This window comes from Giraffa tippelskirchi, chromosome 5 (genome assembly GCF_054371585.1).
Source record: "Giraffa tippelskirchi isolate mGirTip1 chromosome 5, T2T-mGirTip1v1.2.pri, whole genome shotgun sequence".
NCBI classification, from domain to species: domain Eukaryota; kingdom Metazoa; phylum Chordata; class Mammalia; order Artiodactyla; family Giraffidae; genus Giraffa; species Giraffa tippelskirchi.
This window is the reverse complement of record NC_137279.1, coordinates 156154501-156178827: the sequence shown is the minus strand read 5'-3', so window position 1 is coordinate 156178827 and position 24327 is coordinate 156154501. Positions and strand designations below refer to the sequence as shown.

General features: G+C 43.3%; 1 protein-coding gene across 3 annotated transcripts in view; it reads left to right on the top strand.

The window, feature by feature from the left end:
• The first annotated feature begins 2237 nt into the window (after positions 1–2237).
• The window catches only part of CACHD1 (cache domain containing 1), a 233652-nt gene continuing 211562 nt past the window's right edge, over positions 2238–24327 (top strand). For all 3 annotated transcript variants that reach the window (XM_081486538.1, XM_081486537.1, XM_081486536.1), the window contains exon 1: positions 2238–3077. In XM_081486538.1, the coding sequence (XP_081342664.1) occupies positions 2838–3077 (240 nt within the window). In that variant the 5' untranslated portion in view covers positions 2238–2837. The remainder of the gene's footprint in view (positions 3078–24327) is intronic.

Sequence of the window (24327 nt, the reverse complement as noted above, 5' to 3'; positions counted from 1 at the left end):
TCAACCAATGGGATACAGATGGAGAGCAGGGGATGGATGAGGGATATGGGGGGAGTGGGGGGAGTAAGGTACCTAGTTTGGGGCATGGGTGACATCTACCCAGATTTGCAGTACGATATAGATTTAGGTGGAGGATAGCAGAAAGAAGGAATGAGTTTTAGTTCAAATGTATCTAGTAGAATGTGTTCACGTTAAGTCACTTCAGTCGTGTCTAACTCTTTGTGACCCCATGGGCTGTAGCCCACCAGGGTCCTCTGTCCATGGGATTCTCCAGGCACGAATACTGGAGTGGGTTGTCATGCCCTCTTCCAGGGGATCTTCCCAACCCAGGGATTGAACCTCTGTCTCTTATGTCTCCTGCATTGGCAGGTGGATTCTTTACCACTAGTGGCCACCTATATCTAGTAGAGAAGCCAGTAAACAGTCAGAATTTTGGAAATCCCACTCAGAAGGGAGATTGAAATTTGTCTAGAAATTTGCAATACTCTGCTGTCTTGGTAATAATTGTAGGCATGGGTGTAACATGAGAGGTCTCAAAAAAAACTTAAGTTAGAAAGGGGACATAGCATTAGAATCCCAAGAAATAGAACCCAAGAAATAGCAACATATAAAAGCTGACTAAAGATGGAGAAGCCATTTTGAAAGAGTTTCAGAAAGAGGATGAGTTAGGGCAATTTTGATGACAGTACCTTGAAGACTCTAAGACAAAAAATTAATGCTAGCTGTCATTTACCATTTTTGTTTTCTCTTTTTTCCTCTTCCACTTACCACAGGGATGAATATGTTTTGTATCACTGATTATCACATACCGTGGTATAACAATAAAAATAACCAGTTATAGGATCTTCTTGATACCAAGTGTCAATTCTAGAGATGGAAGACAATAGACAGATTTGTTTTAATCCCATCATTAATTCAAGAATCATTTTTACAGTACTTATTTTGTGCTTGGTACTGAGCCAAGTGTGGATGATGGAGAAGTGGATTGGTCCCTGCCTTCAACGAGCTTACCTTACTTCCAGGAAGCATTATGTAAAACAAGCATTGTTGCACATAATAAATGACATTGTTCCAAGAGTCCTGTGTGCCCCTCAAGGGGGGATAGAATGGAGAGCATCACAAATGAAAACGTTAGAGTATAGCAGAGACAGCACTGATTGGGGAACTCAGAACTGAAAAACAATCTTGAGGTAAAATGGGCCAGAGAAAGCTTGCATTTTTAATACAATACCATGAAAGAAGCAAAACAGAAGGTTTTGCTGTAAAGTGAAAAGAGCACCAAATCCAGGTTCTAGTCCTGCTAAGGCCTCTGCTAGACAGCCTTCACCTTTTTGGGCATGACTCTGTCCTCTAGGAAACTACAAGCAGGAACCTGGCTTGGAAGAATGGTGACCTTACCACCCCCCCCACCCCAACCTTTATCTATTTGTTTCAGGTGCTTCCAACAGGTGATTTCTCAGAGAGCCTAAGCCAGGAGTAGGCAGGAAGGAAGTAAATTCCCTTCTCCCGTTGCAGAGACTAGATGTCTGGAGTGAATTCCAGCTCAGTAGTTTTTTGGGTTTTGTTTTGTTTTTGCTTTTGATGAGATCAGATGGTTCATTTCCAAAAAGAGACAGAAAGAACTGTGTCCTATTTAAGAGCAATAGTCTCCGACTGCTTAAGTTCTGGATTTGCCTCTTATCCCCTGGGTGACCTTCGGCAATTTATTCCACCTCTCTAAGCCTCAGTCTTTGTTACCTAAAATTTGGGGATAAAGATACATACCTCACAGGGATGTGGTGAGGATTAAAGGATAATGTATACAAACCCCAGAGCACTGGGCCGGGCACACAGTAGTTGGTTAAAAACAAAAAGGGATCCGTTGATCTAACGAATGCTGGCTATTGTTACTAATAACACCGAAGAAGAGCAGTGGATGCACAAATGGCATTCCGGTCCTTCACAAATCTCTGCCAGGCAGAAAGCCAGCGTCCTAGAACTTAAAGGGACTTTCGATGGGTGAGATCCCGGAGTCCCTTCGCGGGGGCGGAGGTGGTGAGAGCTGGGGTGGGTAGCTGTCCCCGACAACCAGAAGGTTCCAGGGACCCCCACCCTCTGCAGGTCTGGTACCCGAGCCGAGAGCCTGCTCTCGGGCCCGCGGCGTCTCCAGGGGCCGGTTCTGAGGCGGGAGCCGGGCAGAGAGAGGAGGGGCGACCGGGGGAATGTCCCCGCCTCTCTCCCCGCTTCCATAAATCACCGCAGCCGCGGCGGCCGCCGGGCCGGGAAGTGCGCGGAGCCGGAGCGCAGCGTGGTGGCACCAGACACCTCCCTTTCCCCCGCCGCTGGCTTTCTTTCTTTCAGCTTTTTTTTTTTTTTAAACCTCTCCCTGCTCGCTCGGGTGGCTGCCCCAGCCTACCAAGCCCGATCGCCGCTCCTCCTCCCAGGCTGCAGCCGCCCGCCTTCGCCGCCGCCTCTCTCCGCTGGGACCCGCGGGAAGCGAAAGCTCCGCGGCTCGGCTTGTGAGCCCCGCGGCCACGCACCGGGTGCGGACGCCGCAGCTCTCGCAGCTGCCCGCCGCCTCGCGGGGGCCGCGCCGGCGCCGGGGTCCGGGACACGGCTGGGGCGGTTGCTTCCTCTCCTGCCGCGGCCGCCCGATCCGGCGATGGTGGCCGCCCGCGCTCCCGCGCCGTAGCTGGGCGCCCCCTAAGTTTAGGAGCTGCCGGGGCGCGTAGAAGCTGCTGCAGAAGGGCGAGAAAGTTTTGCGGGGTGCGCCGAGTGGGCCCTGGGCGCACCTCCCGGGGCTACCTCCCCGCTTCCCGGCTCCTGGAGCCCGTCGGCGGGGAGTTGGGGGAGGCGGCATGGCCCGAGAGCCGGAGGAAGAGGAGGCGGCAGGGGCGGCCGCCCTGGCCCGCGGGGGTCGGGGCTCGCTCGGACGTGTCGGGGCGCGGCGGCCGCCCCTTTGGCTGCTCTGCCTGGCCGTGGGCTGGCTGCTGGGGGCCGGGGCCGACGCCGACTTCTCTATCCTGGACGAGGCGCAAGTGCTGGCGAGCCAGATGCGGAGGCTGGCGGCGGAAGAGCTGGGGGTCGTCACCATGCAGGTAAGGGTCCCCCCCCCTCACCCCTTGTGCCCGGGAACTTGCCAGGCACATCCCGCCTCGCTCCTTTGCGCAGAGCCCGGTCCCATCCCCAGTACAGGTCACTTTAACCGAGCACCGACCTCGCCGGCATGCACAGAGCACCCTTTGCCCCGGACACCTCTGGCCTCTGCGTGGATCCCCTAACTACACACCAACTCCTCTTCCAAGTTCTTGGGTCCCCCTCTCTTTCTCCTGTGCAGAAGCCCCTGCCCTTTGCACAGGACCCACTTCCCATGCTCCTCCCCGGGCACAGCTCCATTATCTCGGCGAGGATTCTCAGGTTCCTTCGCGCCTCCTTTCCTAATTTGCACCAATTTCCCCCGCAGTCTTTTTTTTTTTAAACCCCGCCACCCCTACAAACTCCCCTTTTCCCTCTTTGTGTATCCATCCCAGGGCAGACGGTCCCGCCTGGCTCGGACGGTTTTCCGAGGCTCCCAGTCTATACCCCCTTGATCACCTCTTCGGGTCCCCCCGACCGAGGCGCACGAATGGGCACCCGGAGGGCCGGCACCGTCGCGTGCGCAGCTGCTCCAGGGCCACCTGGGCCCCGGCTGAGACCGTCCGGCGAGTGAACTCCGCTCTCCCTCCCAGCCCGGGTGCCTTGGGGGAGGGGCTGGCCTGGTAGACTCTTGGTAGATTCCCGACTCGTGCTGTGTGGGGGACATTTTTTGTTGCTTTCCGCTGTTGTTGGTTGCGCGCTGTCCGAATGTTTTTGTTTTGTTTTGTGTATGCCTTTTGGTATGGGGTGGAGGAAAAAGAAAGCATAGTGAATAATGTTCCCATTTTTCCAAATGTTTACCAGGTCCGTCCTCCCGGGGAGGGGGGCGGGTGGTGGTGGTGCTAAAGAAAGATTGCCCAAGGCTAGTAAGGAATCCTGAAGATGTTACTAATAACCAACAGTAGTAAAAAAAAAAAAAAAAAAAAAAAAATTGATAAACAGCAACCACCTGGAGATTCTATCTCGCCGTTATTTTAACCTCTTTGGCCGGAAAGGCCCACTCGATTAGGAGAGGTTGAACTGACATTCCGAATCTGAAATACTTGCTGTAACATTTTTCTGTAAAGTAACCTCATTCTCGTCTGTATTCGAACAATAATAATGGTGATGCATGTGGTCTACGAAAGAGCGAAGTTTCCAGGAATGTGTTCTCGGAAGAGGTTTCTGATTTCGATTCTACTGTGACCACCTTTCTACCTCCCATCGGGAGAGGTGTTTTAAAGTCACTTGGGATTCCGGTTTCTGATTTTTTTTTTCTTTACCCTCCCTCCCTAACCACCACCAGTCTCCTCCAAGGATGATACAATTTTCCTAAAGTCAGTTCCACCGACCTTTACCGCTGTAGTGGAAGACTATTGGGTGGTTTGTTTTGTTTTAGGAGTGGATGGTTTGCCTGAAAGATAATTGTGTTTATGTGCAGACACCAGCCCTGAAGTGCAGTCGAGTCCGATTTTTCTTCATTTGCATAATAGTAGACAAACTTTTAAGATACATCATTGAACTTTTCTATGCAGATCTTTTCGGTTCAGATTGTTATAATTTTTTCCATATGCATTTTCTTATTTCTGATGATTGCTGACAGAGTTCTCAGGAGTCAAGTGACTTTTAGAGGAAATGAACTAAAATGTTAGGGAAAAAACTAGGGTTTCTTTTTCCACTGATGAATGTTTCAATTCAGAGGACAAACAATTGTGTTTTTGCATAGAGACCCTCTTTTAATAAAGAAATTTAACACATTGCAGTTTTGGACAGTGATCTTAAGATTAGCAGGCATTTGTCACCTTCATCCCATCACTAGGACTGGGCAGGGGACCTTAGGGTCCCCCACCACCACCACCATATAAGTTAAGGACTAGCTTTTTCTAAGATGCTGACAGCAGTTTTACTGTTTCTCACCCAATCCTTGACAAAAGGTGAAATTGGATCCCAACACATTGTCTTTCAGGTAGGGATCCAAAACAAATGTAGTTTTAAAAGGCTTCCCTGTTGAAAAGGAGACACTTTAGAAGAAGAAGAAGGAAAAAAAAAGCTCTGATCAGTGGGGGTTTTGTGCCCAAATGGCTCTTTATCTCTTCCCAACTGGCCTCTTTCTAACACCTTTGCAACCTCATTGTGGAAGCTGGCCTCCTGGGGACAGGGTTTTGTCTGGCAAAATGTGAAGTGGCTTCTCTCCCTTTTTAAAAGGAGCAGCACATACTGTATTTAAATTCTTCTTCTTGAGCTGTACATTGATCTGCCACTTGCCTCCTGGGAAAATTGGGGGAAATCTCAGTTTTGTTAGACTGCCAGCTTTTTTTGGGGCGGGGGAGATATTTGTAAAATAAAATCTAAAGCAGGTTACATTTCTTGCCCTTAAAACAAGGTTGCGAGCCTCAAATTTTCCTCTGTAAACCTCTGGGATTTGTTCAGTGGGCCTGAAATTATGTGGGTTTAGCTGTCTAACGTGCAGATAATATAATCCCTCCTTGTGACATGTTGGACATTATAGCTGTGGAGCTAATCTGTTGCTCTGAGACAGGTAGCCTCATGTGGGTGTTAAGGTGAGTAGGGTCAAACTTCCATCCAAAGATATGAGGGAGTTGGGGAGAGGTTTTCTCCCTGTGCAGGAAAAGAATGTCCGTCCCTCAGTTAAGGGATCTACTCTTTTCACTTGACCTTGGCATGTCAAGTACAGTGCAGACCTTTCAGGACGGCATATTCTTTGACAAGAAACTTTGTGTAGGTTTGTTTATACATTAAAAACCTACTTCCAGACTTTTACATCACTGCTGCTGAAATTCTCCAAAGACCATTTTTAATTTTGAGAAATTGCAAAGCCACTTCCAAGAGGGAGGCCTGTTGTCACCTCTCACAAGACAGGCACAAGGAAGAATTTTACAAAAACAAAACCCAGGACTTCTTTCAGCGCTGTAGTTTCCTGTGGCATAGTTTCTGTGCTGGCTGATAAAGTTTGAAAAGCAGCCTAGCTTAAAGATTTTCTTGGAAAGGTTTTTCTCATGGTGGCTGCCTGCTCATGGTTTTTTTGTTGTGGTTCCTTTTTAGTAATGAACAAAGTTAAAAAAAAAAAATCTCTAAATGATTTGCACCAACTAATTTTGCCAGTGCCTTGGGAAAGTTGTCACTGAATACTACCCCCCTGGCAGCAGGCCTCATACATCATGGATAAAAGTCAAAAACCTAATCATCGTCTCCTCAGGGGTCTGGTGGAGTGAAACCATGGACATTGAGATCTAGGAGCAGAGAATGGCTGTGTTCAAGGAGCCTTGCTTCTGCTTTTTCTTTCATGCAAAGTGTTTTTTTTTTTTTTTTTTAACGAAGGAGCATCATGGAGTGGAAAGAACTCCACATTGGAAACCTGGGTTCCAGCTCTGCCACTTTAGAAGTTAGGTGATCTTTGTCTGTAAAGGTGGCAATGATGATTCTTCCTAGAGATCCGCTCTGTGGACTTAATGAAAATAGTGCATGTGAAAGCACCTGCTGATGTGGAGCTGGGACTGGGAACTGTTGACAGTTGTGGTTGTTCTTCAGTAAAGAGATTTCCTTAGAAGCTGACTCGGCACAGAGCACTGTGCTAGCTGAGTGTTTGGTGGATTTAAAAGGAGATATTCCAGTGCAGCCCCTTAAGGAGTTTACAATTTGGAGGTGGAGGTAAGGTTGCACAGGTAAAACAGTTAGGCAACAATGCCTGCTTGTTAGAAGGCATATCTGGCTCTGGGAGCCATTTCACCAGGCACTTATAAGGCCCATTTAACATTATATGACAATACAGGCTTCCTAACAGCGAGAACCTGGCACATAGCCAGGTTGCCCGCCTTGATGTTAATTCTAACTCAGCTCTGCTGGGCTGGGCATAGTAACTGTGAACTTGGCAGACACACCAGCAGGTTGGTCAGACAGCTGCTGTATGGGGCCTGGAATGGGGATGGGTGGGGAGAATCCTTCCAATATGGGCAGAAGAAATGCCAGAATTACAAACTGAGGAGCTTCACCACAAATGGAAGGAAAGGAGGCAGCCAGGACAGAACTGATGGGCTCAGCAGGGGTGAGGTGTTGACTGAAAATATAGACCAGTGTTGTAAATAGTGGCTGCAGCTGAAAGTGACTTTGTATGTCCTGCTGCTGCTGCTAAGTCGCTTCAGTTGTGTCCGACTCTGCGTGACCCCATAGATGGCAGCCCACCAGGCTCCACCGTCCCTGGGATTCTCCAGGCAAGAACACTGGAGTGGGTTGCCATTTCCTTCTCCAATGCATGAAAATGAAAAGTGAAAGTGAAGTCGCTCAGTTGTCTCAGACTCCTAGCGAGCCTATGGACTGCAGCCTACCAGGCTCCTCCATCCATGGGATTTTCCAGGCAAGAGTACTGGATTGGGGTGCCATTGCCTTCTCCTTGTATGCCCTAGAACAGCATTAAGTTCATTGTTCATATTTGCATACATTCAACCAATTTTGGAAGAGGCTTCTATTCTGTGAGGGGCTTTGGGTTGGGCTTAAACTGGGGTAGAAGGTAAATAAGATCTGGTCTGTGCCCTGAAGCTCGCAACTGATGATGCAGACAGATACAAAAGGAGGTGTTTAGTGAGGGCCAGAGAGGTGTTAGAAACCAGTGGGCTAGTACCATGCTGGAGAGAGGAACAGGGCATTATGGAAGTACAGAGGAGGGCTGCCAAGCTTATCTGGTGAGGTCATGAAGTTGACTACTCCTCCTGCAGCCTTTTAAGTGATCTGCCACACACAGAGGGCAGTCCTGAAAGCATCAGCAGCCTCAGACATTAAGGGAACCAAATAAGCAGTTCTTCAGACATTTCTAAGGCCCCTTGGTGGTACTGGACAAGGGAGTTGCTATGTCTTAAATGCTTGATTAGTGGGGGTGACTGTAACTCTTGTACCTCTGCATATGGCCCCATGTCTTATTTCTCCAGCCATCACACCTAGAGCTTCTGTGGTTATTTGACATCAACACCCTGGTGGCCCTACTATAACTTCATGCTGATTTACAGTTATGTTTAGATAAGGTTGGCATTTGCCCCCTAGCCATGTCCATCATACCAAGAATTGTATGTTTTAGGATGATTTGAATATGTACTTAGGCAATTGAGGATATTTTAGGAATGAAAAAAAATGCAAATAATGTCATTTGATTCTATGCCCTATGTGTAGTGTAAGCCCTAATGGGAAAGCTGCAGCCTTGTTTTCTTCTGAGATTGCTCATTTAGAGTAGAACAAAACTGACCATTGGTGGATGACTCTGAACTGAACTCGCTAAGAATGAGTGCAAAGAAAAACATGTTGAATCACTTCTGAGGGACTCTCCCCGGTGTGCTTAGTATCAGTACTTCCTCCCGTTCCTCTCCACTAATAACTGTCTTAGCTGGCAGTGTCACCTGTGCTTAGCTTTTTCCTGCCAGTTGTACTTAAATCTGGAGGGGTGTGGGGGAGGGGAAGGGGATGATTTTACACTTTATAACTTGGTGCTATTTCTGGTTGCTGCTTGAAGAGTTCCTTCCTTGAGCTTAAGTGGATGAGCCAACAGGAACCTTGGAGAACTCTGGAAGTTTGGTATTAAGTGCAATGGGATTTGTTTTGAATCTGCTTCAACCTGGCATAAAAGTATATTGGCGGTCAAAATATAAAGGGCACCAGTTTTGACTCTACTAGTTATTAACTCTGTGACTTCCAGCATATTATTAAATTACTTTTGAGTTTCTTTGTACTTCATTTGGTTAATGAAGGGTGGGGGTGGGAATCTCTTTTAGCACACAGTCTAACGTAGGAGCAGTCAGTAAGCAGAAATAAATATGGACAGTGTGTTTGGTGCCAGGGCACAGAACTTGGAAGGCAACAAAATTTTGCAGCTCCAGAGCCGGAATGAAACTGAAATCTAAGCTTCAGAACCTGCAGATTTCAGTGTAGTCAGTCCTCTGGCCCAGGGATTACCAAAGTGTGATGCACCTACCTCAGGGATGTGATGCAAAACCATCCTTTGAGGTTTATGAAGAAACTATTAGACCTGCCAATTAGAGTCATTTTATTTACTTTTTTTTTTTGGCTACACCACACAGCATGCGGGATCAAACCTGTGGTCCCTGCAGTGGAGGCATGGAGTCCTAAACACTGGATCAGCAGGGAATTCCCTTATTTATTTACTTTTAAGCTTTTTTAATACAAATATTTGAAAAAATATACAGAAGTAAAGAGAAGAGCATAAAAACGTTCCTGTACCTCTCACCTGGCTTAAACAAGCTATCTACTTGAGGTCAGGCTGGTTTCATCTCTGCCTCTACCTGCTCTTTCCCTCCCCTGGATTATTTTGAAGGAAATTCCAGGTATCCCATAATTTCATCTGTAACATTTTTATTGCATTCTTATTTAATTTCTATATTATGTCTTATAATAGGCATAATATATTGATATACTAGTATATAGAATTTGTAGTCCATCATTACAAATATTTTGGAGGGTATATACTTAAAATTTTTTATGACATGCCTGAGCAAAATGATTGCTGTGTGTTAGTGGTGGTTTAGTCTCTCAGTCATGTCATGGACTACAGCCTACCAGGCTTCTCTGTCCATGGAATTTCCCAGGTGAGGATACTGGAGTGGGTTGCTATTTCCTTCTCCAGGGGATCATCTTGACCCAAGGATTGAACCCTGGTTTCCTGCATTGCAGGTGGATTCTTTTCCCATTGAGCCACTGTGTATCCCCTAGCCCTTTACAAAATAGCTAGTACCTTTGTCCAGCAGCCTCCTTTGCCTTCTAGATGTAACACCTAAGATTCTTTTGGGAAGCTCCTCTAGGACCCTTTTTTTCTTCTGGGCACATGCCATCTGGCCCTCATTTTCATGCCTGGCTTTCCCCACGAGGCTGTGAGTTTTCATGTTTTCTTAGTTTTCTTAGTGGCCAGCTTATAGTCTGAGCCGTGTCTTCTCACTCCTGCTTTCTCCCTATTTCAGAGATGGAAGGCAGGAAGGAGAAAGGAACAAAGCAAAATAAACTGTAAGAGAAGGGAGGAGGCTGAAGAGAAAAGCCTGACTGTGTACATAATTATCTTCTGATGAGTTTGTCAGCAGATGGTACTGTAGAATCTGAGGCCAGGAGAGTGGAGGGGAAAGTATAGAATGTCAAGTGCTTTCCCTTCTAGAGCTCATGTTTTATCAGAGAAGCTAAACTAACTTGAATGGGTCAAGGCAGTGTAGAAAAAATGCTGAAATACGGGATCAAGATCCATGCCCACCCCGGGGTTGCTAACTCTAACATTTCCAGGGTTCAGTTAGGCCGAGTGAGGCAGGCCAGGTGTACATCATTAGGGAAAGGTGTTGGTTGTTGGAAAGGGAGGGCACATGCCAGGGCTGAAAAGCAGGTGCTACCCAGCTCTGCCAATTGCTGCCATGTGGCAGTGTGGGGCCAGTGTTGCCACTTGACTGTGGTTTTCAGGAGAAGCTGGGTCTCTGGGTTTTCAACAAAATCTCTTGATTCTTAAAATGTTGGCAACTAATTCAGATTAAAATAACAAAAAACACTGTGTGGTCCAAACCAAACATGCCAGTTGTCTGGATCAGGCCAGAGGCCACCAATTTGCAGTGTCTGGATTAGAATTATTCAGTGAGCTCTAGGAGGTAAAGTCAGTGCTTGTGTGTAAAGATTCTGGGGAAGTAAGTTTCTGTATAATAGCAAGGACAGATTTCTCACAGAATAGAGTGCTAAATTGGGTTGTTTTAGGAGATGAGCTTCCTGTCGTCATAATCACTTAAACAGTCTTTGAATGTTTATTTGGTGCTAGGCATCATGTTCATTCTGAGATATCTATCAGTTTATTTCCAAGGCAATGAAATGGTATGAAAAAGGAAGTTGCAGACGCTTGGAGAAAGTACTTCAGGGATGTTAACCTGTTTAGGGGTGGAGGAAGTTCTGGAAGGTCCTCTGGGAAAAGTAGAATGAATAGGAGTTGGCTAGCAGCAGCAGCAGCCAGAGGGTGGGGTTCCCAGAAGACTCTTTTGTGATGGCACTTCAGAGAATGGAAAGATGGCCTTAAGGTTTGGAGCTTAGAGAACTAGAGGGAAGAAAGGACACAGGAAGAGTTCAGAGAAACATACAGACTGGATAGTGGAATCCATGGATCCTTCATGGCAGTGAGATATATAGCAGGTAACAACAGAATGCCCAGTTTACACTGGCTTGAGGGAGGAACAGGCTGCCCCATGCGATTGGACAGTCTGGGGTAGAAGTTTGAGCCAGGCTAGATTACGGCTCATGTCATGTGGCCCCATGGCTCACATTCTCAAGTAGATTTTCCCCTTTTGTTTCCACATGGCTGGCCAAAGCTTCCTAGTGTTCCAGTTGGGAACCAGCTGCTTTTTTGTGCATGAGTCTTGTCTTTGGAGGAGATATGCTCTGGGGGAGATGAACTAGAAACCTGGAGAAAAGAGGAGCTTAGTGCCTATAAAGCTCAACTGAAGTCATTTAGGTTTTAGCTTAATGAATTAGCTAAATGCTTAGCAACCACCAGTCCCCAGGGCCTGCTTTGTAACTAGGTTCTCCTTTCCCCAGTCCAGTTTCATGAGAACCTACTTTGCAGACTCCCTGCCTCTGACCTGCACACAGGCTGGTTGGCCTCCCACTGTGTCCTGTGGCCTGCCCTGAGGGGCTGTACAAACCCAGGCTCAGCAGGCCTGCCCTGAGCCTATCTTTTCTCCCTGATCCACTGATGAAGTGTATGAGAACTAGAAGTACCAGAGAGAAAGTCAGACCTCCCCCACCCCTCATTTTATAGGTAAGAAACAGAGGCCCAATGGGCGGTGGCTCTCTCAAGGTCACACCAGTAGTACATGATAGACCTTGAACTCAAGTCTTGACTTTTTAGGATTCTTACTTCTGGACCTTTTTCACAGTACTTATCCCATGGGAGCTTCATTTTCCAAGAGATGTTTACTTTAAAATGAAAAGGAAACTTGACTTAATCAAGAAGCTTTATTTTAATTTATTCTTTTGAAAACAAAAAATGTTTTGGCTTAGTTCTTTTATGATTGAGAACTTACAGCTGATAGTCTCATTTGACAGATGACTTTTTTTTTAAGCTGTTATTTTAATACTTAGAAGTCAGTGAGCCATTGAAGAAATGCAAAAATTCTGAGACCACAGTGATGTTAGATATTTTTAAAACAGCAAATTTAAGTAGTCAATAACTGGTTGTAATTATGAACCTGTACAAACCAAAGTTTTTTTTTTTTTAATTAAAAAGGTAAAGCATAAAAAGAAAACTTTAGGGAAGGAACAACTTTTGTGATTTTTTTTTTCTTTTTTGTTTTTATATAAAAGCTTCAGAACAAAATTCTACTGTAATTTTGAGGAAGAGTGCTATTTTAGAACTGAATTTCAGGATTGCGTCTCTCTCCCTAGTTATTAGAAGTATGAAGTTCTTTCTTTTGTGAAAATTGTAATAGTATAATTACTTTCGAGGGGTTGTTTATTTGATCTGATAATGAAACAGAATAAATGTCATTTGAAAGCCTCTTTAACTTCCCCCTCTTCATTGTGAATTCAAAAGAAGTTTTCCCCTACTTCAGATTTACATAGTCCCATGGTTTCTAAGTTAATTACAGTTAGAACAGTTCCGATACCCAAATACCAGTGTAGGTCAACTGAAAAGTAGCTTCTGGTCCATATTTCCCTGGAAATAGTGTGCTTTGTTGTATTGTTGTATAGAAGCCAGTGGAGGAAATTCTTATCTGTTGTACATGATAACATCCTGATTCTGTTCCAACCATAACAGTTATTTTAAAGACTAGGTCAAAGCCCAAGACTCCAGTACTTTTTCCTTTTTTTCTGGATTCCCCTTGGATATTTTTTTTTTCAATTTTTTTTTTGCATCGAGTATTTTAAAAGATACTCCAAGGCCCTGGTGGAAGGGCAGGGAAAATCAGCAAGCCAGTGAGAATGAATCTGAATTTTTAATTAGGCTTTGAGTTGTTTCTTCAAAGTGTGGAGACATCATTAGTGATGTAAGTCTTGTTGCATTAGCAGAGACTGACATTTCACTTCAAACGGGAGAGTGCAGCTGTCCTGTGCAGATAAAAGTTGCCAAGTGTGGAATAGCAAGGTGGATTGGTAGATAATTAGCTGTCCCACATTACTGCAGTGTGGAAGAAGCCTGCCAGTCATGGGCAGGAAGGAGAAATTATTAGCGGGAGAAAATCCAAGTGTGTCATAAAGCAATTTGGAATCACTTCTGCTGTGGCAGAGCTGATAAGGCCATACGTTAAGGAAACAAAACAAACTGAGTCTAGCATATGATGGCCAACTTTTTTTTTTCTTTTTACAAATCTTAATTCAAAAGAGGAATGGTCAGAAATTAATGATCCATAAATACACTGAAGTACCGATTCATCTGTCTGCCCTGACTCCGCCTATAAAATAATTAACCAGCTTAAAATAGTCTTCATATTTCCATGTCACTTGAAAATAAAGTAGGATTCTACATAGGGCAAAAAAATATATATCACAGGGAGGTCTCAAATCCTTAACAATTACTGTGGTGTGTGTAACCATGAAAATATATTTGAAGAAGAAACGTTGAAGTCTGTCACCTCTCTGATATGTGTAACTATTTATAAATGGCTTGAGGATATTTTTATGGCCTTATTGGTGAAACATATGTTTGTGTGTATTTAAATATTGTTAACAGTTTTGCTGTGATCTTTGCATTCATCTCTGGGAAATGAGAAGGGTAGAAAGACCTGTTGGGTTTCTTATTAGACATTTGCTAGCTCAAATAAAATGTCAATGGGATTTTTTGTTGTTGCTGACTGTAATGCTTCCTGGGCCCCTTAGTGGGATCCTGGATTCCTTTGTCCTGATCCCATCCATGTTTATTGATTGGCTTTCTCCAAAGCCCATGCCTCTCCTGGCAGCCCAGGGACAGGAGGTGCCCAAGTGCTCAAGTGCTGTGTTCTGCTTGGATGGTGTCCTCTCTGAACTGTCACAGAGCCAGTTTTGTGCCTCTTGCTGCTTGCTTCCCTGGGAACTCTCACTGAGTTGTTGCTGCTCTGGGTAGTTCTGGAGAAAGCCTGGAGAACTGAGGTTTTTTTAGCAATCTTGGATCCAGAGTAGTTTTCACTGACCCTATGTGTAATGGGGATGTTTGCCCCCTTGTTGTCTTGAAGGCGGGGAAGGGGGACTAGTCTTTGTGCTGATTTGTAAACCATCTCATTTTTTATGGGTTGATATCCCAGTTAGTGTAAATTCAGATTTCCAAGGAAGCCTGGAAAATTTTACTCGCATCCATGTGTAATCAGTTAAAATATGTGGGCAAGAGCTGCAAACAGTAAAGCTTTGTACAGATGAGTTATTAGAGCGTGAATTCTCACAAGAAAGAGCCCAGATTTATTCATCTGTGGAGTCCTGGTATGTTAACACTGTCCCTGGCACATGGGGAGGACTCCAAAAATGTCTGGGCTTCAGAAATTGGGTGGCCATCTTTAAACAGTAGATTTTGTAACTTTCTGATACTATTCTGAATTTAGCTTCTGCTACCATGTTTCCATTTCATTACCTACTCTAGACTTAAGTGTAATGTCTTGAGCCTGCACTTGCTACTAAAGATGTAAAATGTTTCAGATGAGTGACAGTGTCTAGGAGTAAGCGCCTTAATTATTGGTTGAGTTCTGATGTTTTATTTCTTCCTGTTACAGAAAGCTTAGGTATGTATATCCAGGCCATTTAGGAATATAAAAAAAGACCAAAATGTGTGTGTACTTGCAAATTATGTACTTAGAGCTCCGTTATCCTAGAGATTAGATTCATCAGCTAGTTCATTCAATGAATATGCGTTGAGCACATACTGTATGTCACGTACTATGCTTGCATTTGAGTTCATGGTTAAAAGAAGAGAAACAAGATCTCTACTCTTACTCTGCTTGGATGGTGTCCTCTCTGAATAAGAGCTGCGCTCCGCGCTTAACTAGGGGAAATATGTTAAAGAAGTAATCATATAAACATGAGTTATAAATTGTTTTAGTAATGTTATGAAAGAAACAAGGATTATTAGAAAGACAACAAGGGAGATTCTTTTAATATATGTCAGATGTGTCACTTCTTGGCTCAAAACTCTCTAAAGGCTCCCATCTGACTCCAGAGTAAAATTCAAAATTACAGTGGCTTTTATAGCCAGAGTGACCTGGCCCCTGATATCTTTGGCTTTATTTCTTATCTCCCCTCCCACAACCAAGTTCCCACCCTCCCCCTCCCCACCCCCCACCCCCCAACACACAATGTTGCTCTAATGCTCCAAACACACCCTTGTCCCAGAGCGTTTGAACTTGCTGTTCCTTTTATGTGGGAATAAAAATTTTTTAAAAATCTTTACCTGCCCATCTTCTTTAAAACAATATCCTCCCTTCCCTCTCCTCACTCTGCCTCCTTACCTCATTCATTTTGTTTTGTCATATTCCCTAACTTCCCACAGGTAAGCTTTGTATTGTTCACTGCTGTTTTCTTATGGGCTTGGCCCTTAGAATTAATTACTCAACAAATACTTATCGAACAATGTGGGTGGGAGCAACAACCGAGAACTGGATGGCCTGGGAAGGAATCACAGAAGGTAATGCGGAGGAACCAATCGGAGAGGTGGAGGTGGGGCTAGCAAAAGAAGGGGGAGCCAATCAGAAAGGAGGAGGGTGAGGATGTTGGCTAGCATTGGAACAGCCCGTGCAGAGGTCTTGAGAGGAGACTTTGGCATACTTAAAGACCTGAAAGAAAACCAGGTGGCTGTCCTATTAGTATAAGAGGAGAAAAATGATGCATATGACGGATTTGAATCTTATTCCTAGTCATTGCAAGCATAATTGTTTCCCCAAACTCTTTTGGTTATGCCTTTACTGGTATGCACCCATTAGAAGGGTGAAGATGCTGAAAGACCCCGGGTGGATAGAGGTCTGGAGGTTGGAAAATTGACTCTTCCAACAGAGAGGAGAGAGAGAAGAGGAGTGAGGATGGGAGACTACAGATTCATTAAAAATTAAAATAGGAGAAAAACGTAAATGTGACTTCACTGTTCTACACCTATAAATCAAAAAAAAAAAAAAACAAAAAAACCTCATGCTTCCCATGTTACTTCTTTTTCTTAAAAGGGGAAAAACAGAACAGACTTCCAGAGCAAACTCGAAATACAATGAAGTCCCGCAGTAGTGATTCAGATGTACTTTCCTTCCGTTATGTTACATTCATTCAGATCGATTTACACACAATAAAATGTACTGTTTTCCCCCTCTGCAGCTAGCAATGATCATTTTTTAATGTGACCTTGAAAATTCAGAACCAAACCTTTAAATGCATCAAACTTTTAATTTTAAAATTGTAAAATGATCCTGATGCTGGGAAAGACTGAGGGCAGGAGGGGAAGGGAGCAACAGAGGATGAGATGGTTGGATTGCATCACCAACTCAGAGAACTCCATGGACATGAATTTGAGCAAACTCGGGGAGATAGGGAAGGACAGGAAAACCTGGCATGCTGCAGTCCATGGGATTCCAAAGAGTCAGACATGACTCAGTGACTGAACAATGAATAGCAAAATGTATGTAACATAAATCTTTAAAATTTTAGTTATTTTCAAGGGTGCAGTTGTGGCATTAATGGTTCAGAGTGGCTGCACCATTTTACATACTTATCAACAATTCACAAGAATTCACATTCTTGCCAGCACTTTTTTTTTTTTTTTTTAAATAATAGCCACCCTAATGAGTGTGAAAATATACTCTTTTTGGTGTAGAGGTCCATGAATGCACATCATGTAATTCTCACCACAATCTAAATACGGACGTTTTTCATCACCCTTCAAAATTCTCTAATGCTATTTCTTTGTAGTCATTCCTTCCCCTTCCCAACTCCCCTACACTCCAACCTGCCATGCCTGAAAACCATCCCCATCTCTAATTTTGCTTCTTCCAGAGTGTCATATAAATGGAGGCATTATGATATACATTTTGAGTCTTGACTTTTTAAATTTTGCATAATACATTTGAAATTCATCCACATTATATATATGAATAGTTTAGTCCTTTTTATTGCTGAGTATAATTCCACTGTGCAGATGTACCATGGTTTCTCCATTCACCAACTGAAAAACATTTGGATTTTTTGAGGTTGTAAATCTACAAATATTGCTACTGTAAACATTCTCATACAAGTTTTTGTTTGAACATAGTTTTCATACTTGTTCAGTTGCTTAGTCATATCTGACTCTTTCAACCCCAAGGACTGCAGCACACCAGTCTTCCCTTTCACCATTTCCTGGAGTTTGCTCAAACTCACATCCATTGAATTGATGATGCCATCCAACCATCTCATCCTTTGTCACCCCCCTTTTCTCCTGCCCTCAATCTTTCACAGCATTAGGGTCTTCTCCAATGAGTTTGACTCTTCCTGTTAGGTAGCCAAAGTATTAAAGCTTCAGCTTCAGTATGAATCCTTCTCATACTTCAAGGGATGGGACTAGCATGCTAAGTGTATGTTAAACTTTGTTGAAAACTGGCAGTTTGTTTTCCAAAGGGGCTATCTCATAAAGTATTCCCACCAGCAATGGATAAAAGTCCTGGGAGTGCCACAGCCTCTTCAGAACTTGATTGGGTCAGTCATTTTAATGTTACCCATTATAAAATGTGCTCAGTCATGTCTGACTCTTTGTGACCCCATGGACTAGGAATTCTCTAGGTCAGAATACTGGAGTGGGTAGCCTTTGCCTTCTCCAGGGGATCTTCCCAATCCAGGGATCTAACCCAGATCTCCTGCATTGCAGGTGGATTCTTTACCAGCTGAGCCACAAGGGAAGCCCATTTTAATGTTACCCATTATAAAATGTGTGAAGTGGTATCTCATTGTGATCTTAATAAGTATTTCCGTAATGAATAATGGTGCAAAGCATTTTTTTCATGTGCCTATCTGTGATTACCTTATCATTTTTGGTGAAATGTGAAAACATTTACCCACCTATAAATTGGATTGTTTCCTTATTGTTCCTTATTTTTTAAAATTTACTGATCTTTAAAATTAAATTTGTATATTTGTACAATCATCATTGCCATCTAGTTTTATAATATTTTCATTACTCCCCAAAGTTCCTATGTGCCTGTTACTGAGTTTTGAGAGGTAGGTACTTAAAAAAATTCAGATGTACTTTTAATTTTCCTTATGAGTACCAAACTCTACTACTGTTGTTTTTTAAGAGACATTGTTTTTTCATATTTTTGCCTTTTCATACTGTTCATGGGGTTCTCAAGGCAAGAATACTGAAGTGGTTTGCCATTCCCTTCTCCACTGGACCACATTTTGTCAGAACTCTCCACCATGACCCGTTTGTCCTGGGTGGCCCTACACAGCATGGCTCATAGTTTCATTGAGTTAGAAAAAGCTGTGGTCCATGTGATCAGATTGGTTAGTCTTTTGTGATTGTGGTTTTCAGTCTGTCTGCCCTCTGATGAAAAAGGATAAGAGGCTTATGGAAGCTTCCTGATGGGAGAGACTGACCGAGGGGGAAACTGGGTCTTGTGCATCTGGTCCCATCACTTCATGGCAAATAGATGAGGAAACAGGGGAAACAGTAACAGACTATTTTGGGGGCTCCAAAGTCACTGCAGATGGTAACTGCAGCCATGAAATTAAAAGATGCTTACTCCATGGAAGAAAAGTTATGACCAACCTAGACAGCATATTAAAAAGCAGAGACGTTACTTTGCCAACAAAGGTCTGCCTAGTCAAAGCTATGGTTTCTCCAGTAGTCATGTGTGGATGTGAGAGTTGGACTATAAAGAAAGCTGAGCACTGAATAATTGATGCTTTTGAACTGTGGTGTTGGAGAAGACTCTTGAGAATCCCTTGGACTGCAAGGAGATCCAACCAGTCCATCTTAAAGGAAATCGATCCTGAATATTCTTTGGAAGGACTGATGCTGAAGCTGAAACTCCAATACTTTGGCCACCTGATGGGAAGAACTGACTCATTTGAAAAGACCTGATGCTGGGAAAGATTGAAGGCAGGAGGAGAAGGGGACAACAGAGGATGAGATGGTTGGATGGCATCACTGACTCAGTGGACATGAATTTGAGTCAACTCCAGGAGTTGGTGATGGACAGGGAGGCCTGGCATGCTGCAGTCCATGGGGTCGCAAAGAGTCGGACACAACTGAGCAACTGAACCGAACTGTTTTTTCATAAGTTTGGTGTTATAGCTTAAAGAATAATGGTGCCCAGGATTAGAAAGAATCAAGTATGATCTAGGATAGATAAAAAATCTTTAAAAGAGAATTCTGGACTTTGCAGTTCTTGTCTTCAGCTAAAAATAAAGTATTATGTAAGAGTTTTGGTTACTGTGGCCTTTGTGGAATCTTAGATTTAATCACTTAATCTTAGTAACTATTGATTGACCCCCTGTATTCCTGTACACTTCAGCACTGCTCTAGGCGTGGGGTATAGTGATGAACAAACGGAATCCTCTTCTCCTTTCCAGAAGGAGAGGCTTGCCTTCTGGGAGAGAGAGAGATTTAGCTACACAAAAAATAAATCAAGATAACACTGGGCCCTGATTAATTCTGGGAAGGAGTTAAACTAGGCTACTGTGCCATTTAAAAGCAGCCTGCTGAGGGAGCTAAGACTTGAATGTGTTTGGGGAGGAGGACCTGGAAGGAACTTGGGAAAGAAGTAGAAAGCACAGGGCCAGAGAAGAGAATGGGTCATGGTGTTTGAAAGGAAGGCTGAAAGGAGGCACTGAAGGAGGGTGAGAGTGGAGGAAGAGGAGAGAGGATAGCTACAGTGGGAACCGAAGAGTCTAGATTTTATTCTGGCTGAAATGGGAAGCCATTGGATGATTTGAGGCAGGGAGTGAAGTGGTTGTGATTGATTTTTGCTTTAAAAATATCTCTCTGGCTATTGGGTACCTCAGTTACCTGTGGTGGGGATGGGGGTGGGGAAAGGCAGAAATGGAAGCAAGGAGACAGAGTAATGAAGCTATTTATCCTTCATGGACAGGTAATGCCACTTTTACCTTTGTAATTTCATTTAAATAATATGAAATTGTGTTATTTAATGGTTCACATTCCACAAAGGCCCACTGGGCTAAGGCTATGATTTGAGAGAAAGTAGGACAGCTACTGCAGAATAACAATTCAAGAAAATAAGAGTTTTCAATACAGAAAATGAGACAACAGTGGTAATCTCCTTCCTATGGAGAGATAAGAAAGCCTTCCTCAGCGATTAGTGCAAAGAAATAGAGGAAAACAACAGATTGGGAAAGACTAGAGATCTCTTCAAGAAAACTAGAGATACCAAAGGAACATTTCCTGCAAAGATAGGCTCGATAAAGGACAGAAATGGTATGGACCTAACAGAATCAGAAGATATTTAGAAGAGGTGGCAAGAATACACAGAAGAACTATACAAAAAAGATCTTCATGACCCAGATAATCACGATGGTGTGATCACTCACCTAGAGCCAGACATCCTGGAATGTGAGGTCAAGTGGGCCTTAGAAAGCATCACTAGGAACAAAGCTAGTGGAGGTGATGGAATTCCAGTTGAGCTATTTCAAATCCTCAAAGGTGATGCTGTGAAAGTGCTGCACTCGATATGCCAGCAAATTTGGAAAACTCAGCAGTGGCCACAGGACTGGAAGAGGTCAGTCTTCGTTCCAATCCCAAAGAAAGGCAATGCCAAAGAATGCTCAAACTACCGCACAATTGCACTCATCTCACATGCTAGTAAAGTAATGCTCAAAATTCTCCAAGCCAGGCTTCAGCAATACGTGAACCGTGAACTTCCAGATGTTCAAGCTGGTTTTAGAAAAGGCAGAGGAACCAGAGATCAAATTGCCAATATCCACTGGATCATCGAAAAAGCAAGAGAGTTCCAGAAAAACATCTATTTCTGCTTTATTGACTATGCCAAAGCCTTTGACTGTGTGGATCACAATAAACTGTGGAAAATTCTGAAAGAGATGGGAATACCAGACCATCTGACCTGTCTCTTGAGAAACCTGTATGCAGGTCAGGAAGCAACATTTAGAACTGGACATGGAACAACAGATTGGTTCCAAATAGGAAAAGGAGTCCGTCAAGGCTGTATATTGTCACCCTGCTTATTTAACTTATATGCAGAGTACATCATGAGAAATGCTGGGCTGGAAGAAACACAAGCTGGAATCAAGATTGCTGGGAGAAATATCAATAACCTCAGATATGCGGATGATACCACCCTTATGGCAGAAAGTGAAGAAGAACTAAAGAGCCTCTTGATGAAGGTGGAAGAGGAGAGTGAAAAAGTTGGCTTAAAGCTCAACATTCAGAAAACTAAGATCATGGCATCTGGTCCCATCACTTCATGGCAAATAGATGGGGAAACAGTGTCAGACTTTATTTTTTTGGGCTCCAAAATCACTGCTGATGGTGATTGCAGCCATGAAATTAAAAGACACTTACTCCTTGGAAGGAAGGTTATGGCCAACCTAGATAGCATATTTAAATGCAGAGACATTATTTTGCCAACAAAAGTCCATCTAGTCAAGGCTATGGTTTTTCCAGTGGTCATGTATGGATGTGAGAGTTGGACGGTGAAGAAAGCTGAGAGCCGAAGAATTGATGCTTTTGAAGTGTGGTATTGGAGAAGACTCTTGAGAGTCCCTTGGACTGCAAGGAGATCCAATCAATCCATCCTGAAAGAGATCAATCCTGGGTGTTCATTGGAAGGTCTGATGTTGAAGCTGAAACTCCAATACTTTGGGCACCTCACGCGAAGAGTTGACTCATTGGAAAAGACCCTAATGCTGGGTAGGATTGGGGGCGGGAGGAGAAGGGGATGACAGAGGATGAGATGGTTGGATGGCATCACCGACTCGATGGACATGGGTTTGGGTAGAATCCGGGAGTTGGTGATGGACATAGAGGCCTGGCGTGCTGCAATTCATGGGGTCGCAAAGAGTCGGACATGACTGAGCGACTGAACTGAACTGATGTACAGATACTGCATTGAGTGATAGATCGTCAAAAGCAGTTGAGATCTTAGCTGACCAACCATGTAACTTTTGATAAATTCTTTCCCCCTCTTCATAGCCTCAGCTGTCTCACTTTATAATGGAAGAAAATAATACCTGCCACAGCTCCGGGCTGTTGTAAGGGTGGCCATGTCTGTATGTCAGAGACACATCACCACCATCATTGGTGGTTCTGTTAGGATGTTTAGAATTGCAAGTAACAACCCATCCCAACAACTCAGGAAACTGCCTTAAAAGATAGTTTGTTGGCCTAACTAACTTAGAGATTTCCATGTAATGTAAGCTTCAGGCATAGTTTGATTAAAGCCAAGGCTCCTTTTCTCCACCCCCACCCCAACATCCCCCTGGCTCCACCACCCTCGAGGAGTTAGCTAACCCTCAGGCTGGCTTTGCCTGTAGTAAAATGAGTTTGGTGATCCCCGGTCTGTCTGGGGCACATTAGACTCTTCAGGAGAGTAAAGAGCCCCCTCCTCTTGTAGGATGCCTTGGGCTCATCCTGACTGGACCTTACCATCATGAGTGGGATGCAAGAGGATGGAATGACATTCACTTGTGCCCATTAGGACCTGTTCTGAGAATTAGGCGTGGAATTGATTCCACCCACATCTGATGACTGTTGCATACTCAAGTGATTTGGGTAGAAGGGAGATAATACAAAATTCACTATAGTTATCTGTTATTCCAGTGGCAGGAGAATATGGGAATCATTTTCATCATTTTGACTGGTGTCTTCATTATGCTGGATTCCACTCCCCCTCCCCCCCAAAATTTATTTACTGATCACTTACATGAAACATAGGCATGGTATCACATCAGTATAATGATCCAGGACTGCTTAACTATTTGATTAATATAAGAATTCAAATCAATTAGTTTTAGAGACGATTCTAATAATATATATATTAGAATATAATTTTAGCTTTACGTGAGGTTTGGAATTACCCATGCTGGTTGAATTTACATTTTATGAACACTATTGTTACATCTTTATATGTTTTAAGGACAGAATTATGTTTCTAAGCACCGGTGACAGATACTTTATAATTTGTGTTTTGAAAATGTCAGGTTTTTTACCAATCTCCATTTGCCCTTCCCTAATTTCTTGTTTGGCTGTGTCCATTCCATAATATTTGGAAAAGTAATGAAGAGAGTTGCCACTTTAGGGTGTGGTAATTAAATAGCCTGCATGTAGTTCATTTAGTTATTGAAATGAAATAATAGTTAATATATTTCCAATCAACATAAATAAAAAATTTATTGGATTTTAATGATTTTTGAGAAGTTTATAGTTACAAGACCAATTACCATCTATTTTGGACAAAGTTATCAAGAATCCATTGTTTAGGAAATCTCATTATGACATAGTAAAATGTTTTCAAGGAGGTGAAGTATGAAAAGTATCCTTTTTTTTTAGTTTACCCTCCAAAATTTGTCTTCTGTTTGAGCTGATTCAAGAGTTATAGGACTATGTAACACAGTGAACTTCTTGTTGAAGTTTCATTTAGCGTGCTCATAAATTATTGAAGTAAAGATTTGTGGTGCCATTCCCAAAATATCTGACATTGAATCAAGAGATGGAAAGGCTACTAACACAACCACCATTGTTCCTCCATTCATTCTTTCAATCCACTTAAAATGTGCATAGAATCTACTGAGCAGGATGGCTTATTTAGTAATTTTAGGTACCTTCCTTTTCACGAGAATTTCATTATACATTGGTTCTCTCAGTTATGAGATTAAGATCAAAATTGTATTGACATTACTATTTCTTCTTGGTTTTCTCATAACATTAGCATTCTGTAAATGCTTTCTTTCCTCAAAACATTCCATCACTATATAACACCTTTGAAACTTAAGAAATGATTCTTGTAGCTAAACATTTCTCTTCAAGAAAATTAGAGATACCAAGGGAACATTTCATGCAAAGACGGGCTCAATAAAGGACAGAAATGGTATGGACCTAACAGAAGCAGAAGATATTTAGAAGAGGTGGCAAGAATACACAGAAGAACTGTACAAAAAAGATCTTCACAACCCAGATAATCACGATGGTATGATCACTCACCTAGAGCCAGACATCCTGGAATAAGAAATCATGTGGGCCTTAGGAAGCATCACTATGAACAAAGCTAGTGGAGGTGATGGAATTCCAGTTGAGCTATTTCAAATCCTGAAAGATGA